This window comes from Phalaenopsis equestris, unplaced genomic scaffold, assembly GCF_001263595.1.
Source record: "Phalaenopsis equestris unplaced genomic scaffold, ASM126359v1 Scaffold000287, whole genome shotgun sequence".
NCBI lineage: Eukaryota > Viridiplantae > Streptophyta > Magnoliopsida > Asparagales > Orchidaceae > Phalaenopsis > Phalaenopsis equestris.
Window position 1 is genome coordinate 1,691,375 of NW_018164729.1, and position 16,313 is coordinate 1,707,687.

The 16,313-nt window shown below is 37.1% G+C and overlaps 1 protein-coding gene across 1 annotated transcript; it reads left to right on the forward strand.

Moving 5' to 3' along the window:
* The first annotated feature begins 1,796 nt into the window (after nt 1-1,796).
* Nucleotides 1,797-10,868, forward strand: LOC110025063 (salicylic acid-binding protein 2-like). The gene is made up of 4 exons (XM_020725327.1): nt 1,797-1,879; nt 1,969-2,374; nt 10,054-10,194; nt 10,369-10,868. The coding sequence occupies exons 1-4, from the start codon at nt 1,797-1,799 to the stop codon at nt 10,657-10,659; spliced, it is 921 nt and encodes a 306-aa protein (XP_020580986.1). The 3' UTR covers nt 10,660-10,868.
* The last annotated feature ends 5,445 nt before the right edge of the window (nt 10,869-16,313 follow it).

The window sequence follows — 16,313 nt, forward strand, 5'->3', positions numbered from 1 at the left end:
ACATCAGTCTTCTGGCATAACCTTGCACTCACTTGGATGTTGTGTTAGGACACTACGTTAGACTAGCCCGCAGAGACTCAAGATGTCCCTGTGATTAATCAAGGGAAGCACACCAGCGATCAAACTATCGCCCTTCTACAGTGTCAAATAGCCCTTCTTACTGCTTAGATAGCAGCATTACAAGCAGACTGGGCTGGGTCTGACATAGTCTCACCTCTGACTGAGGTTGAGACACGTTTGGTGACGTTAGTTGTGCTACCTGAACCTACAAGGTATGTTCACGCCATTTCCTCCGATGCTGCCTAACATGAGCGGGCACCTTCCAACTTACACTTACAATCCTTGGTAGAGCGAAAGTTAAGGCTCGCTTAGCAGCTCAGCAAGGAGAGGCCGTATTGCGGAGAGTTTGACCTTACACTGAGGCTTATGAGTACATACCATATCCTCCGGGGTTGTCTCTTCACAGTTCAAGCAGTTTAATGGAGCACATTGCCTAATTCTATTCCTTGAGTGTCGACCATCCTCGATGACTCTTTGAGTGAAATTCAAACAATTCCCCTGAATATCTGTTGAATCTGGGATTATACATTTGGTTAGAATTTTCACATGAATTTAAACAAGTAAAAAGTAAAGGGATGTGATTGGTTATCTTTAATTAATGGGATCATAAATTTGAAATATTAGATTGTCTTGGTGGCTCGACTTAAGAATTTCTCAAGAGAATACATTCTCTGGCCCGCACGATGCTTCGATAAACCCAAAGAGACCACGATTGATTGGTGGCGACTTAGCTTTATCGAGGAGCAATGTATTGTTCTCCCGCTCCAAGGTCGTGTGGTTTCAGCTCCAAAGAATCATGTCGGGGTGTTGTTGATCCTAGTCAACACGACTCCGATCATCTAGCTCTAACATTTGATCCTTCAGATCTTGGATTTATTGAATCACAAATTCTCGAATGTAATACATATTGTTGTTGTTCTACCCGTTATTAGGTTCTTCTCATTGGTTTGCTTCTCTTCTTGTTTATAGCATGATCTACACTCAAGACACATTTTACGATGTTGAATTCAAATTTGTACGTAAATTACACTGAAGGAGTAGAGTGTGAGAGAAGAGTAGAAATTTAGGGGGAGAGAGAGAATGGAGCTATAATCCCAAGAATGAACAATAAAAATCACATAGAGAGGGGCCCTTCTGGAATAAACGTTTTCTCTATTTGTAGAAGATTAAGTACAATAGTGATATTACATTTTTGCTCCCATCTGGATTAGATTTACACTAAGTATTTTGGGTTTTTTATAAGCGTCAACTTATCATTCGGTCATTTCTAACGGTCGGCTGAGCACGGTTGATTATCTGTCTGTAGGGCTAGATCGGCTTGGCTCACTAGGTCGAACCAGGTGGGCTCAAAAATCCTACTTCTAGTGAGAAATCTTTTTTGTCTCTGTTGGATGGTCGAAGTTGCTCTGTGAAGATAACCCTTTCATCGGATCGGCTCGCTTGCATGATAAACTTCTGCGTCTAGTCGACTTTCTCTTGGTTTGAGACACGGACACTCTCTTGATGAGTTTTTGCATGAACTGCTTGGTTCTTGCCAGTCGCCCATCCTCACTGTTTTTTTGACTTGGTCGGTTTGGCTCGCCTGATTCGACTAGTCCCTTAATCATGCTTTCTTAATCTGAATCGTTGGATTTCTGTGATATCTGCACCGACTCCTCCTAGATGCACACATCCTCACCTCACTTGTCTTTTAATAATGATTAAATGTGGAAACTGCAAAAGCATTTAAATCGTCAATGAAACCACCTTTTTTTTTACTTTCGGCCAGCTTAGATATTTTAGACCAAGTGGCACTTAATGACAAAAATCCACCCATTAGGTAAGCACTAATTTATTACATGTATATATTTACTACAAATTTACAATTATGATGAAATTCCATACTTGAGCTTGAAAGTTCCAACGAAGTTCCAACGAAGAGCAAAAAGAAAAAAAAAAAAAAATGAATAAAGAATCGTTCAGCGTTATTCTAGTTCATGGATCTGGCCATGGAGCTTGGTGTTGGCATAAGGTGGTGGATGAGCTTCAATCTATGGGATATAATTCAGTGACGGCTATAGATCTCGCTGCTTCTGGAGATGATCCGAGAAGAATTCCTGAAGATGTTCGGACCTTTGAGGATTACAACAGGCCGTTAATGGAGTTTATGTCTACAGTTCCAGATGGGGAGAAAGTGATTCTGGTCGGACATAGCTTCGGGGGCATCTGTTTGGCTTTCGCCATGGATGCCTTTCCTGACAAGATCGCTGCTGCTGTCTTCCTCACTGCATTTTTGCCTGATACTCTTCATGATCCTTCTTATCTTGTCGAGCAGGTTATATTATTCAGTGCTGTTAATGATTTTTCATTATTTTCTTAAAAAAATATCTATAAGAAACTGGGCAGTGAAGTGCTGTGGCTGAGGAGAAATTATTAGATTACTTCCGGACCTAATAATTTATTAGAGTTCAACTTCCAAAAGACAAAGATATGACATGGAGTAAATTATGTTGTCAAGTTATAGCAGTTTATGTCTTATTGCTTTACTATTTTATCATATAATTCAAAATAAATTTCTTCATGAATATTTTTTTCTTATAAAACTTCTGTTTTTATGAAAGGAATTTTTTTTTTGCCTTTTATGATTGGTGTGTGCTAGAAAATTTACGACGGTAGAATAATGGTTTAATGTCTAGCATTTTACGAGAATTTAACACATACTCAGGTAAAAAAATAACCAGTAGTGACACCTGAAGCTTTTACGTGAAAAACACGTAAAAAAAAAATTACGGGGTCTGGCCCAGTTATAAAAATCCACTGTAAGCCGATGATTACAGAGACCGTTGTCTCACAGACGGAAAAATGTTACAAAGTTTTTTGAATTACGATGCCGACGTGCGAATAAACTCGTTGTAGAAGTGGACGAAGGTCGATGACGATCAGTGGAGGCCGGCAGGTGGTGGTCGATGACGGACAGCGGTGATCGATGGCGGTCAGTGGTGGTCGGCGGCTATCAATGGTGGTTTATGGCGGTTGACAGTGATCAACTACAGTTGGCGATGGTTGACAGTCAACGTTGATCGTCGGCGAACATCAATGGTCAACGGTGGTAGGGTTGTCAATGACGATCGACGGCGATTGATGATGGCAGGAGTGGTGATGAACTTCAGCCCTTTCTCAAAGCTTCAATTTTTTTCTCAAGCCTTAAGTTCTCATCACTGCTCATGAGAGGGTGAGACTCTGTTTATAATGTTCTTGGTGTAATTGATGTAGGTATATGAACCGCTTTGATAAGACGATTCAGAAAGCTTTTGATCAAACAGTGTTTGATAGACATTTGAGTGTCTTAACGATGTCATTATTGAGCAATCTCTGGGTCACTGGATTCCTCTTGTCGATATGCTCAATTCGACTATAGGCTTGCTAGATTTGGCATTCGTTTGACCTTTTAAATTTGTTCAAAAAACTTTCAAGTGTGGTTGAATGACTTGATCTGAGTTTGATTTGTCTCGGATTGGGCTAATTTTGATATCATTGGGTTCGTCTCGTCAAACCGGTCAGTTTGACTATAAGTTTACTGAAATCGTTGCGCTGAATGACTCTTAATTGAAGTTCGAACTTTTCTTGCTCAAAAGATTATATACACATATTTAATTTTTTACGTGAATTAATATTTTTCTGTATATTGTGGATGAGTACTTACATTGACTATATGAATGCAAACTTGATTTGTCATCTACGATGCTATGATTTACCATGTTATGAATCTGATAAACATGTTTATGAAATCATTACATGCATATATTCTTATTAGCAAATTAGCAAATCATTGATGAAAATTTGTTGGTGGTTCATCAATGATGATTCTTATAATCATATTATATACACATGCATAGATACATACACATAAAAAAAAATATATTTTTAGGGAAGGCAAATTTATTAAATAAATAAATAAATTTTAACAAAGACAAAAAAACATAAACACACACACTCAAAAGATAATTAAAAAACTAACAAATAAATATATACGAACAATTAATAAATAAATCGACACCTTCAAACTAATTATAATTTTATTTCTTTAGTTTTAATAGATTAATATTTATTCAGCGTTAATAAGCTTCATCAGTGATTAAAATTAAAATTTAATCCGTTTTGAATTTAATTAATTGGATAAGCTTACAACTATCATGAGGGGGTAATTGGGTAAAGTTAATTAATTAGGGTTAATCTCCTATAATATTTATTATTGACAATAATCTATCAATAGTAATTTCTCCATCATTTTAGCCCAGAACCCTCAGTGATACTGCAAATCTGCAACAAGCCAAATCCACGTTATAGAATTCTATAATAAAACAGAAGTGCAAAGAAACATGAAAAAACAGCCTCACATGCTAAACGAAAGATATTCTTTATTGATACCCTTTTCATTACAATACAAATGTGCAAACTAATTGAACTGCCCCCTCCCCAACTCTAAATTAAATTAAAAAAAGAAAGATTTGATGTGCAAAATATTGCGGAAAAAATAAACACGTGACAAACAGCCAATCAAATATGATGTGATTTACGTGGTTCGGTGCAAATCCGCCTATGTTCAGAGAGGAGTTATTCTTGTGACAACGGGTGTGGAGAAAGAAAAGAAGCTGAAATAGTATTGTAACTCCACACATAAAAATTAGTCAAAATTACTTCTATAAATAAGAGAGGATAATGGCATATTAAGATAAGATATAAATTTTCCTATTTACCCTCTTTTTATAAATAAGTTTCAAATAAGACTATCTCCACCTCATCTCTCAATTCCAGATAAGTGAGAGATAATCAAAATGAGCTCCAACGTCAAAATGACAACATCAAAATGTCAGAATTTACAATCAATTATCAATTCAGATGTTCACCAAATTTTATAGTATGTGGACTAGTAATACATTTGTGAGCATGTTTGTTGGATTCTCCTTTGTATCTATCTTATTCAACAGAACATTGATGTCATCAATTAAGTCTAGAACAAAATGGTATCTGATATTAATGTGTTTTGTATTGACATAAATTGGATTCATGACCGATAATGTTGCACTTCAACTATCACTTAATACTATCATAGACTCTCGGTCAACTCTAAAGTCATCTAATAGGCAATGCATCCATATCACTTCCTTCATCCCCTCTGTGACTATCATGTACTCAACATACATAGTAGACAAAGCAAAAGTAAACCGAAGAACTGATCTCTAACTGATTGGATCTTCTGTCAATATGGATAAGTAAACCATCGTAGACCAACACCTATCTACATCGCTTGCATAATTTGAATCAGTGTAACATTCACATAACTCTCAAACAACAAGCTAATATCAACTGTTCCCTTCAGATAACTCAGAATAATCTTCACAATTTCTTAATGACTATATCCTAGATCATGCATGAATATGCTCACAACACAAACTACTTATATAAAGTCAGACCTAATACAAATCATGACATTCATCAAACTTCCCATTACACTAGCATATGAAATTGATTGCATAACTTTTCTCTTCTTATCATTATTAGGACATTGATCTAAACTCAACTGAAAGTGAGATGCAATAGTTAGACTCATCGCCTTGCTCGAGTCAAGAACCCCAAAATTTTAGTGCATTCCCAATATATGCTCTTTGTGAGAGCCAAACTTTTTCATACATTTTTCTTGGGAATCTTCATGCTAAGAATTCTATGATTTTCACCCAACTCTTTCATCTCAGAATAACTAAACAATTTTTTCATGAGCCCCAAACATTTTTAGTGCATTCCCAATACATGCTCTTTGTGAGAGCCAAACTTTTCCATCTACCTTCTTCTCGAGAATTTTCATGCTATGAATTCTATGATTTTCACCCAACTCTTTCGTCTCAAAATATCTAGACAATTTTTTCTTCATCCTATCAATCTCAATCTGACTAGCAAATGAAATCAACATATCATCAATATATAGAAGCTAGTAGATGAACTCACTATTGACCAATTTTTTAAAATATGCCCAATGATCTTATTGGCTCCTCGTGTACCCGTGGTTTGTCATGGACTAATCAAACATCTTATACCACTATTGTGGTGACTACGGCTTAAGGCTTGTCCGGTCTGTCAACTAAGTCTTTTGAAATAAATTCTTTTAAGACTCTATATCCATGCGGGTAAACATATAAATCTCTTATTACAATACCCCATATAAAAATTTAGTCTTCACATTAGATTGCTCTAAAATCATACTATAATGTACTATAAATGCTAAAAGAACACAAATCAAGGTATTCTTGAACACTGTGATAACACCTCATCATAATCAATTCATTCTCATTGTGCAAACTTTTTTTCCACTAACATTGTATTGTACCACACATTAGCTTCATAAGATCATTTCTTCTTTGCATACACCCATTTGCACGCAATGACATTTTTTCCTGGAGAAAGCTTAACCTACCTCCAATCGAATTCTTCTAAAGATACTTTATCTCATCATTTATTGGCCCTTTTTAAAGATCACTATCTGAGCTCTCTAATACTTCCTCGTAGTGATAAAAAATTTCAGCCTCCATGGTCGAAAGTACAAATGCAATTTGATCCCTCATCCAAGTTACTTTTTGGGATATTATGACTGTTGGTCTTGATCTTAGCAATATATTCCTCTGTAGGGTGGCCTCATCCTCAGTATCTTTTTCCAACTTTTCTTAAGAACTATCAATAGATACCTCATGAGCTACAATTGCATTATCAAGTACCCGGGTAGGATCACAAACTCTATGGAGCAAATGAAGTTGCATTAAACTTCAACTTCTACTACATAAATGTAGTCCTAATAGAACTATGCACCTGCTTTGATTCTCTAAGCTTCAACAAGCTCTCCTGCTAACAACAATATTCTTCCATATCTAATCATAGAGTTGGAATCCCTGACTTCATGCTTAAAGCCAACGAAGATTACCTTTTCTTCTCATGATTTCAGTTTATCATTCTACACATGGTGATAAACTTGACACCCACCCTCATGTGTTCATAATCTCTAGCAGGATGCTTCTTCTACATCTCTTTTATGGTCTTCTTCCCAATGGCTGTAGAAGACAGACGACTCCCGAAGTGACAAGCATTGTCTATGACCTCGACCCAGTAGACTTTATCTATCCTAGCATTGGATAATATACACCAAACTTTCTCTACCAAAGTCCAGTTCGTCCTCTCTATCACCCCGTTCTATTGTGGTGTCTCATAAATAGTGAAGCTGTGCTCTATCCCAACTTTTTTCACTTGAAAGGAAGCATTTGATATGTGTTCGCCCCCATTGTCTAATCAGCTCTATTATCTTTACCATTCTAACTCGCAATCCACTTCTTCCAAGTAATGAAAATTTTTAGCATCTTGCTCTTACACTTCATGGTGTGCAACCAAATATATTTGTAGTAATATTCAATAAAAGATATAATGTATCTTTGTCTATTGAATGATGTCATCTTTATTGGGCATAAAAATCTGTTTGAACATACTCTAAAATACAATATGTATTGTGGATGGTAGTAATAAATGATACTTGTGTCTTCTTGCTAAATACAAAATATTCACAAAAGTTAAGCTTCTAGGTATTTGCTCCTTTAACCAAAGCTTTAAGTGAAAAAAACTTTAGCATAAGCAAGTCTTATATGTCATAATATAATGATGTTAGAATAATCATTAGCAATAACAATTGTTCTAGCCAATGTAATACTCTAAAGTGGTGAAAGTTGTGATGAAAAACTTCCTTCAAAAAAGTTAGCACTCTACGACATATTCTCAGAAGTCTTACTTCAATAACTACCTTGTAGCCATTGGTCTAAAAGGCCCCAGCTAACAGTAAATTTTTCTTGATATATAGAATACGTCTAATATCAGTCAGCTTTCTCGCAGCACCATCATTCATCATAGTAAAGACGCTCCTTATGTATACTATAACAAGCTTCATTGTCACCCATGATTAATGCACTGTTATCAAACTTTTTGTATGTATAGAAACACTCTTAATGGGGACAAATGTGATGTGTAGCACATGTGTTCAAAATCCAAAATGAATCATTTGTATACAAACTATGAGAAACTACATATCATGATACAGTTGATTTCGTCTCTTCACATATCTTCACAATAAGACTGGCTTTCGCGTTAAAGAAAACTTTTTTTTTCTTTTTGTTGTCACTTTGGACAGCTTTTTCTTCCAATGACCAATTTCTAAGCAGAAAACATACTGATAATTCCCATGGCTGCGCTCACAAGGCTTGTGCTGCTTAATTTTGAATAGTATCGTCATTGCCACCCTTCTTTGTCTTGTTTCTCTTCTTCTTAGATCTGTAATTTGAAGTGCAAGTGTATCAGCTAACTTCATATTTGTGAACACCTTATCCTTTCAATATAGTACATTATTCAACAACGTCGTAGTTACCTTATCATAATTCATGACCTCACTTATGAATGAGTGTCTTCGTAAAATTTTTGTACTCATCCAGGAGTGACTTCAATAGAATAAGTGACTTGTCTTCATCACCAACCTCCCTATCCAGATTTAATAGATTTGACAAAAGCTTTGTAAAATTATTCAAGTCTTCATCAATAGTAACCCCATCTCTAATCTAAAATCATGTAAAGTCGATGCTTCATTTGGAGATGATTATCCGCGCTTTTCGTAAGATATTTGTTCTCTAGCATCTTCTGTAATTTTCCTACAAAAGTTTCCATTATCATCTCAGTTTTGATCTTTTGAGATAAGCAATTTTACACCAAGTCACAGACAATTAGGTTTATCTTCAACCAATCTCTTTCTCATGTCCCTTCAGGGTGTTGATCACTATCAAGAACTATTTTCAAATTCATAGAGCATGACACATCCATCGCATCACATCACTACATACCAAATTTTCTTTTATCGTTAAATCTCATTACATTGATCTCAATGGGATGTTACCTTTCTCATTGTCTTGAGGGATGTTGAAGTACTTGACAACTTGTTATTATCCATGGTTCTATCAGATGTTGTAACTCAACTTGCTTCGATCTGTTTGTCTTGCATCTGCGCCTTCAACGGAATCGCAGCTGCACGTCATAGAAGTCGCGCTGATCTGACTCAGGTATCAATTGTTGTGCAAAACCATGTTAAAAACAAAACCAAACATCAAACAAACAATCAAACATGGTGCAATATACGTGATTCGACACAAATTAGTCTACGTTCACGATGTGGTATATTCCACTATCAACAATGGAGGATTAAAAAAAAGAGACGATTGAAGTAGGGTTACAAATCCACACAAAAATCAGTCATAATCGTTTTGATAAACCCGAAAGAATGATAACAAATAAGCATAAAAAACAACAACATTTACAAACATATCATTCAATTGTTAAGTACTTCCATATCAAACGCCTAAACTTCAATTTTTTCAAACATGTATACCACATTATTTATGCATGGAAAGGTGTGCGTTATTTTTTAAAAGTTAAAATAATTAATTGTACTTTTGATTTAATATGAAAGATTTGAGTGATATAAATTTAAAAAGTAAAGTTTATGTGCTAGATATATAAATACAAAGGAATTATGTATGTATGTAAATGTCCCCTTTATAAAAATAAATGAATAAAAGTTTAATAGCTGATTAGGAATGACACCTTAAATGTCCCAATTGTGAACTCGGCTCTGTGTCACCTTAATAAGAAGAAAATATTAGATGTCGACGTGCCGACAAACAATGACTGGAATTCGGCAATGCCATCATGTAGAGTCCATGTAGAGTGACATGCATGGCCGAATCTCAACTGTTGTCAGTATAGACAATTATCACTGTCTATTATTTTTTTATTAGCAAAACTGCATCAAAACTTCTGATATCATAATTTTTTTCATTTAATGTGATAGTTGCATTGAATTTAAAGTACATATTTCTCAAATAAAACCTCACTAATATTTGTTTAATTTTGTTTTATATCTATACACATGTATAATTACAGCAATTACAAAAACTTTCGAATCGAAAGCTACAGATCCAGTTCCAGTCTGTAATTGTTCCCGGAAAATCAGAACCGTTGATCACGTTCTGTTTCGACTCCAAAGCTCTCGCCACCTTCCTCTATCAAAACTGCTCCTCTGAGGTAAAGTCAAACGAATGATGCAAACGCATTTGCATGCATACCACCCAATTTTTGTCTATTTGCATTAGATATGTAAATGCATAAGAAATGAGTGGCATGGATGTAAATCTTCCAATTATGTTTACATAAAAGATGAGCTCTGTTTTAACCATTGAAATTATGATGAACGGCTAGGATTTGACGATGGCAAGTATGAAGCAGAGAACTACATCATACTTCCTAGAAGATCTGAGAAAGATGCCACCATTCACAAAAGAAGGCTATGGATCTGTCGATAAGATATTTATCATCTGCGCTGAAGATGCAGCAATGAATGAAGAAGATCAGCGTTGGATGATTCAAGAGAATGGCGATGTTAAAGAGACAATGGAGATCAAAGGAGCTGATCATATGGCTATGTTCTCTAAGCCACATGAACTCAGCCAATGCCTCATAAGCATCGTTGATAAGTATTCCCCAAATTAATGTAATGAAGATTTCATGCAAATATGTGTGGTGTGACAAGAAACTAAAATAAATTTATATATGTTGTTTAAAGTTTGGGAGTCAGCTTTCTGAAATTAAAATATGAAAATATTACGTTGGTAAAATGTGCAGACTACGGCGTGGATTGCACTGTGTTGCCCATCATGTTAGTACTCGCATCTGAACGACGGACGTAATATTTTTTTTTTCATGAAAATGAGACTTTTGTTAGTGTAGAATTCAGTGTTTAATTTTAAATAAATAACTATGATGTTTTTTTTTTTTTTTTTTTTTTTTTTTGGGAAAATGAGATAATATATTTGTTTTTCACATGATTTAATATCACATAAAAAATAATACTTTTATCATTTTTTATAAGTGGAATCTATCGTTTTCATTAGCATATGTTTAAAATGCAAAATTGTTACTTATGTTAATATGAAAGTTAGGCCTGATATAGATAAATACGAAAGAATTGTGTGCTTCAAGTTTCAAAGCAATTGTTTAAATATTGTTTATTGCTACTTGCATATATATCTCTCTTTTTTTGTTTGATTCAGTCTTCAATGTACATTGCACCAACCGTCAATTTGGCTACGTTGCATCTCCTAATCGTGTTTGAAGTGGTTTCCTCACCACTCTAATTTGAAATGATTGTCGCTGTAGTGAGCTATTTGACTTCATCTTCATCATTTTGCATTTGATCAAAGTGTGGCATCATTTTAACATTGAGTTATGATATTATGATATTATTTATCTATTAAATAAATCTTAATTGCAATCTTAAGTTATGTAACAATACAAGAGAAATATTTTTTAATGATATAAATAGATAGCAGCGATAGGTTTAACAACAACAAAAAATGATACAAGAGTTTTAAAGTGTTGAAAAATAACTAGGTTTGTTTTTCTCTATAAAGTAAATTATTCTGTCTGTCCACACGTCTGGAGAGAGAGAGCGAGAGCGAGAGATCCGAGAGAGAGATATATATTTATAATTATTATTATGATTATTAAAAATTTAAAATGCTAAGGGTCAAACTAAAAGATATTTAAAACCTTAGATTGACATTAAGAATGACCAAAAATTAATTAATCCAGGATGACATTCGCTCTTAAATTTAATTAAATCATAACATATATGTGTGTTTGTGTGTGTTGCTTCTAGAATTAGAAGATGTATTTCATTTCAAAAAAATGCAATAGTAGCCTCTATGTTTCTATGATCCTTAAGAAAAAATGCAATAGTAGCCTCTATGTTTCTATGATCCTTGACTTGAAGGTTTTTATTTATTTGAGATTTTGGAGAATTCAGTATTTAATTGGTTTTATTTCCACAACAGTATCAAAATTAAAGATGGTTTAATTAATGGTAATTGGGTTTTTCCTCAACATTGGAATAGACCCAATCACAGCTTGCATCTTATTTACAACATCCCTGTTGGTGTTGATTGCAAAATGATTTTTTTTTAACAGAAAGTCTTCTTAGGGTCTATTTTAATAAAATTATTTATCATTTAATTTATGAAAATTTTGTTATTCGTGATTGCTATATATTAATATGGTGCAAATGTTACTTTATTAATTTTACTTTGCATATTTGAAGAATCTTTAATGATGGTCTTAAGACTTATAATATTCTTATTTTCTTAATCATAATTATGTTTTTTATCTTAATGAGTTTAAGACTCGTAGTGATTTATTTTCTTAATGTTATTTCCCTCATAATTTATTGAAAGTTTGCATTCATAATGATGATTCTTTCCTTGTTGCTTGTAATTTTCGTCAGTATCTAAGTGCTCAGAATAAGTCTTCGGGTACGTATGAATTTGATGAGGTCGCCACACCGGTCCTGTCTTAAAGATCCAAGGGATCTAAAAGATGTCACTCAGGAAGGATTTTGAAAGGAGTTGGTCTTACATGTGACCTAGTTTGCCATATGCATAATTTTAAAATTATGATGGATATAATACATAGTAAAATATAATGTTTTTAGTTTTAAAATGAGGGTCATTAAATGTGGGCCCGTAACATGTAAGATGAAATGAGTTAGATCTCTTGTATCCTTAACACAGTAACACTCGTGTTAATCTCTATGCATTAACTCGCGCTGCTCGTAGGGTCAACCTAGCAAGTAATGCTCGTTAAGACATCACGATCAACACATAGTCACTCGCCTATTGAGCATGGGTTGCTATCCATGCATGCATGCAAATGCAAATGCAAAAGCGAACAATCATGTGATATAAGTGTTGCGGAGTGTGTCATGGAGATAGTGACTCAGGAGCGGGCATGTCGTGGAGGTAGCGACCCACAGGAGTGTGTCATGAAGGTAGGGATGCAAAAGGGTGAGCGTACCTCCACGACACAGTTGACCAGCCGGGGCGACCGACTAAACCTGAGCGATTAGTCTAGCCGGTCGGATCAGAGTGGTCGGTCGATCAGGCCATGTTGGCCGATTGGACCAGAGTGATCGTTCAACTGGGCCAATGCGGCCGGTTGAACCAAAGTGGCTGGTCAATCGAGTCGGGGCAATCGGTTGAGCCAAGGTGCTATGTTGACTGTAATGAGGCTGTCGGTCGAGGCAAATGTGCAATGTCGATCGAGTCCAGGCCATTAGACAAGGCAAATTTGCTATGTCGATCAGGTCGGAGCGGTCGGTCAAGGCAATGTGTTATACCAACTTGGTCTGGAAGGTCGGTTAAGGCAAATGTGCTATGTTGACCAGGCCGGGGCGGCAGGTCAAGGCAATGTGTTATGTCAACTGAGCAGAGGCGGTTGGTCAAGACAATGTGCAAATGCAACATGCTTCTAGCAAGACACAACATGTCGCAATACAAGCAAATGATCATGCTTTATAACAAGCCATACTCACGCTAACGTACTCGCTTTAGCACGTAGGGTTTAGCACTTGGATGTGCAGCATATCCGCCTCCTACTTCAGCAAGGTGTGTGAGGAGCTTCATCTTCTGATCTCCAAATAGAAAACTCTCCATTAAGTTGTTGAATTGTCTAGTTACAAAGTTTTTTCCATTTCACAACTCCTCATGATTTTTGTAAGGTGGTCCAACTACAAAGGTTTTCTCACTTTGTAGAATCCAAACATCCAAACCCCTCTAAGGAAGGTTGGGAATGCCAAATCAAGTGGAAATTGGGATTCCGATGCGCTAGGATTTTGGTCTAAGGTTTGCAATGAGAATCACTTTGCTCCGCAAAAGATTTGGCCATGCATGTGATTCATAAGCTAGGACTTTCTCTAATAAATCAATGAATAATCCAAGGACGTGTGGTCGTTCTGACTAGTGTCGGTCGACCAACTCGCTCCATGTGGGTGATGGAACCCACAACCAATAGTAAATCTAACCTCTAGGCAAGCTAAGAAAGAAAACATGAAGGACTAAGAGAAATCTCACCACTGCAGAGGTTCCAGACACATTTCTTTAAGTAGGAGGAAGCTCTCATAATGGTAGAAGAGAAGTCCACGTTCCAGCAAAGCTCCAGTGAGATCCCCTCTACTCCTCTAAAGGACAAAGAAGCTCTCCTCTAGAAGGAGAGTCTGGTGAGACTCCGACAAAGTTTTGAGCTATGGTAAAGTTTGGACGGTGCTCTGGTGATTTTTCTCCCTTGCTAGCCAAACTCCTTCTCTTCAAGGAACTCTCCTCACACACTCAAGGAGTGGTAGAGAAAGATGAAGGAGAGGAGGAAGAAAATAGGAGAAAGAGTTTCTTGTGGAAGAAGAAAGGGAAGAGGAAGTAGAAGCTCTCACTCTCACCTTTTCCCCAAGCTCTCCAACTCAAGACCTTCAAGAAGAAGCCCTAGCTTCAAGGAAGAAGAAGAGTTCTCCCTTGCCCTCTCAAACACTTCAAGTTTCAGTGGGAACGTGCCACACTGGGTAATCGGCCTCACCACATCGGAGCACTCCACCGTTTGCACGCACGATTGCTCCACCTCTCCCTCCCCTCCACCTCTCCCCTCTCCTCTTTCAACTCGAGAGTCCTTTTCCGGCCACCATCTTATCGCCAACATCGTCATCGCCACCGTCTCAGTCTCCTCCGCCATCCTATTCCTCATCCTAACCTACTACACCGTGCTCGTGAACCGCCGCCGCCGCGGCGACATCCCCGACGCCGGCGACGGCTTTACCTCTGAATTGGGAGATGGTGAGGCCGATTACCCAGTGTGGCACGTTCGCACCGTCCAAACTTAGGGAATTGGGACATCCCCGACGCCGGCGACGAGTCTGCAATCAGGCTAATAATGAGAGTTAAGGGTACTTAGGGCATGCCAAATGAGGTTAAACCCACGGGTTTAAAACACCCCCTCCCCCCTACATATCTCCACAAGCCCAAGAAGAACTCTGCAATGCCAGCTCTTTAGGGGGTGCACCACCATCAAATTAGCATTAGAAATAGGCTTTCTTGGGACCTGAAAATGAACAGTGCCCAAGAGCAGGACTTTGGAGCTAAGAGCCCAGTTTGGCGCCATGGCGCCAAGCCTCTAGCTCCTAGGCGCCACCCAGTTGGAGCCTACTTTCCCGTCTCTCGGGAAAAGACCATTTTGAGTTGTTAGGGTGCCTAGGGCCCGTGACTGACGTTTAGGCGTCAATAACTAGAAAAAAACTTCCAAGGACTTGGTTTTGACCATCTAGAAAGGAATTTTTGGTGCATAGCGCCTAGGCGCCGATTTAGCCCTGAAAACCCTGGTTCACACCAGGAGCAATTGACAGAGGATTTTCTCGATCCGAAGGATGGGAGACCACAAATGAATAACTTACGATCCCCTAACATCAAAAATGAGTATTTTGATCGTCCATTGATTGGAGAATTTATTACCGACGGGCAATCAGGACTACAATGTAGATTGGGCGTCCCGAACATTAATTTTCCCATAACGCGTGTAGGAGGGCTCCGTGGCTTCTCTTGCCACTGGGAGACTCTGAATGGGTACAAATGGACCTCTAAACACCAGAGTGGGAACCAAACATGCTCAATGTCCTAAGTAGGCCCGACTCAATGACAGATTCTCTCTGGTAAAGATGAATCATCATAGATCCCATTTCGGATGGGTGTCTTAAGCTACGTGATGTTATGAATGAGTCGTGAATCATCTCGAGCTAGTCATGTGGACACCTTACACATATGATATCAAAAATTGATGCCAACAATATTTTTTTATTTTCCCTACATCTGTTTGTTGTTGAGGGCTCTTAGTGTTGTAGAGGGTTCTTAGTGTTTTTGATGTTGTTTAGCTCTGATTTTTTTGGTTCGGTGTTGTATAATATTGTTGAGATTTGTTTTTATTTAAGTTGGATTTTTTGCGTGTTGTATTGTATTTTTTTGTTATATATATATTTTTTATATAATAAAGTTGAGTACAACCCTTATTTCTAAATACAAAAAAGGGAGAAAGAGATTTATTATTATTATTATTATTATTATTAGAAAGTGAATTTTTGTCGATAATAATACCAATAACAAGTCAACGTGCCCCTCTCGTTGACTTCAATGACCCACTGTTCGTATCTGGCCTCCTCCCCGACTACCACGTCATCCGATCCCGCCGAAACCACTCGCTCTCCAACGACTCCCGCATTACGGGTCTGTTTGGCGCAGCTGCAGATTGTCAGCTTTTCAGCTGCAGGCGCGGCGGCCCCG

Bases quoted from the DNA above. Each gene is read 5' to 3' on its own strand.
- LOC110025063 (XM_020725327.1), top strand. From the start codon at position 1,797: ATGAAACCACCTTTTTTTTTACTTTCGGCCAGCTTAGATATTTTAGAC. The intron at 1,880-1,968 runs GTAAGCACTAAT...GTTCCAACGAAG, and splicing joins GACAAAAATCCACCCATTAG to TTCCAACGAAGAGCAAAAAG. The intron at 2,375-10,053 runs GTTATATTATTC...GTATAATTACAG, and splicing joins CTTCTTATCTTGTCGAGCAG to CAATTACAAAAACTTTCGAA.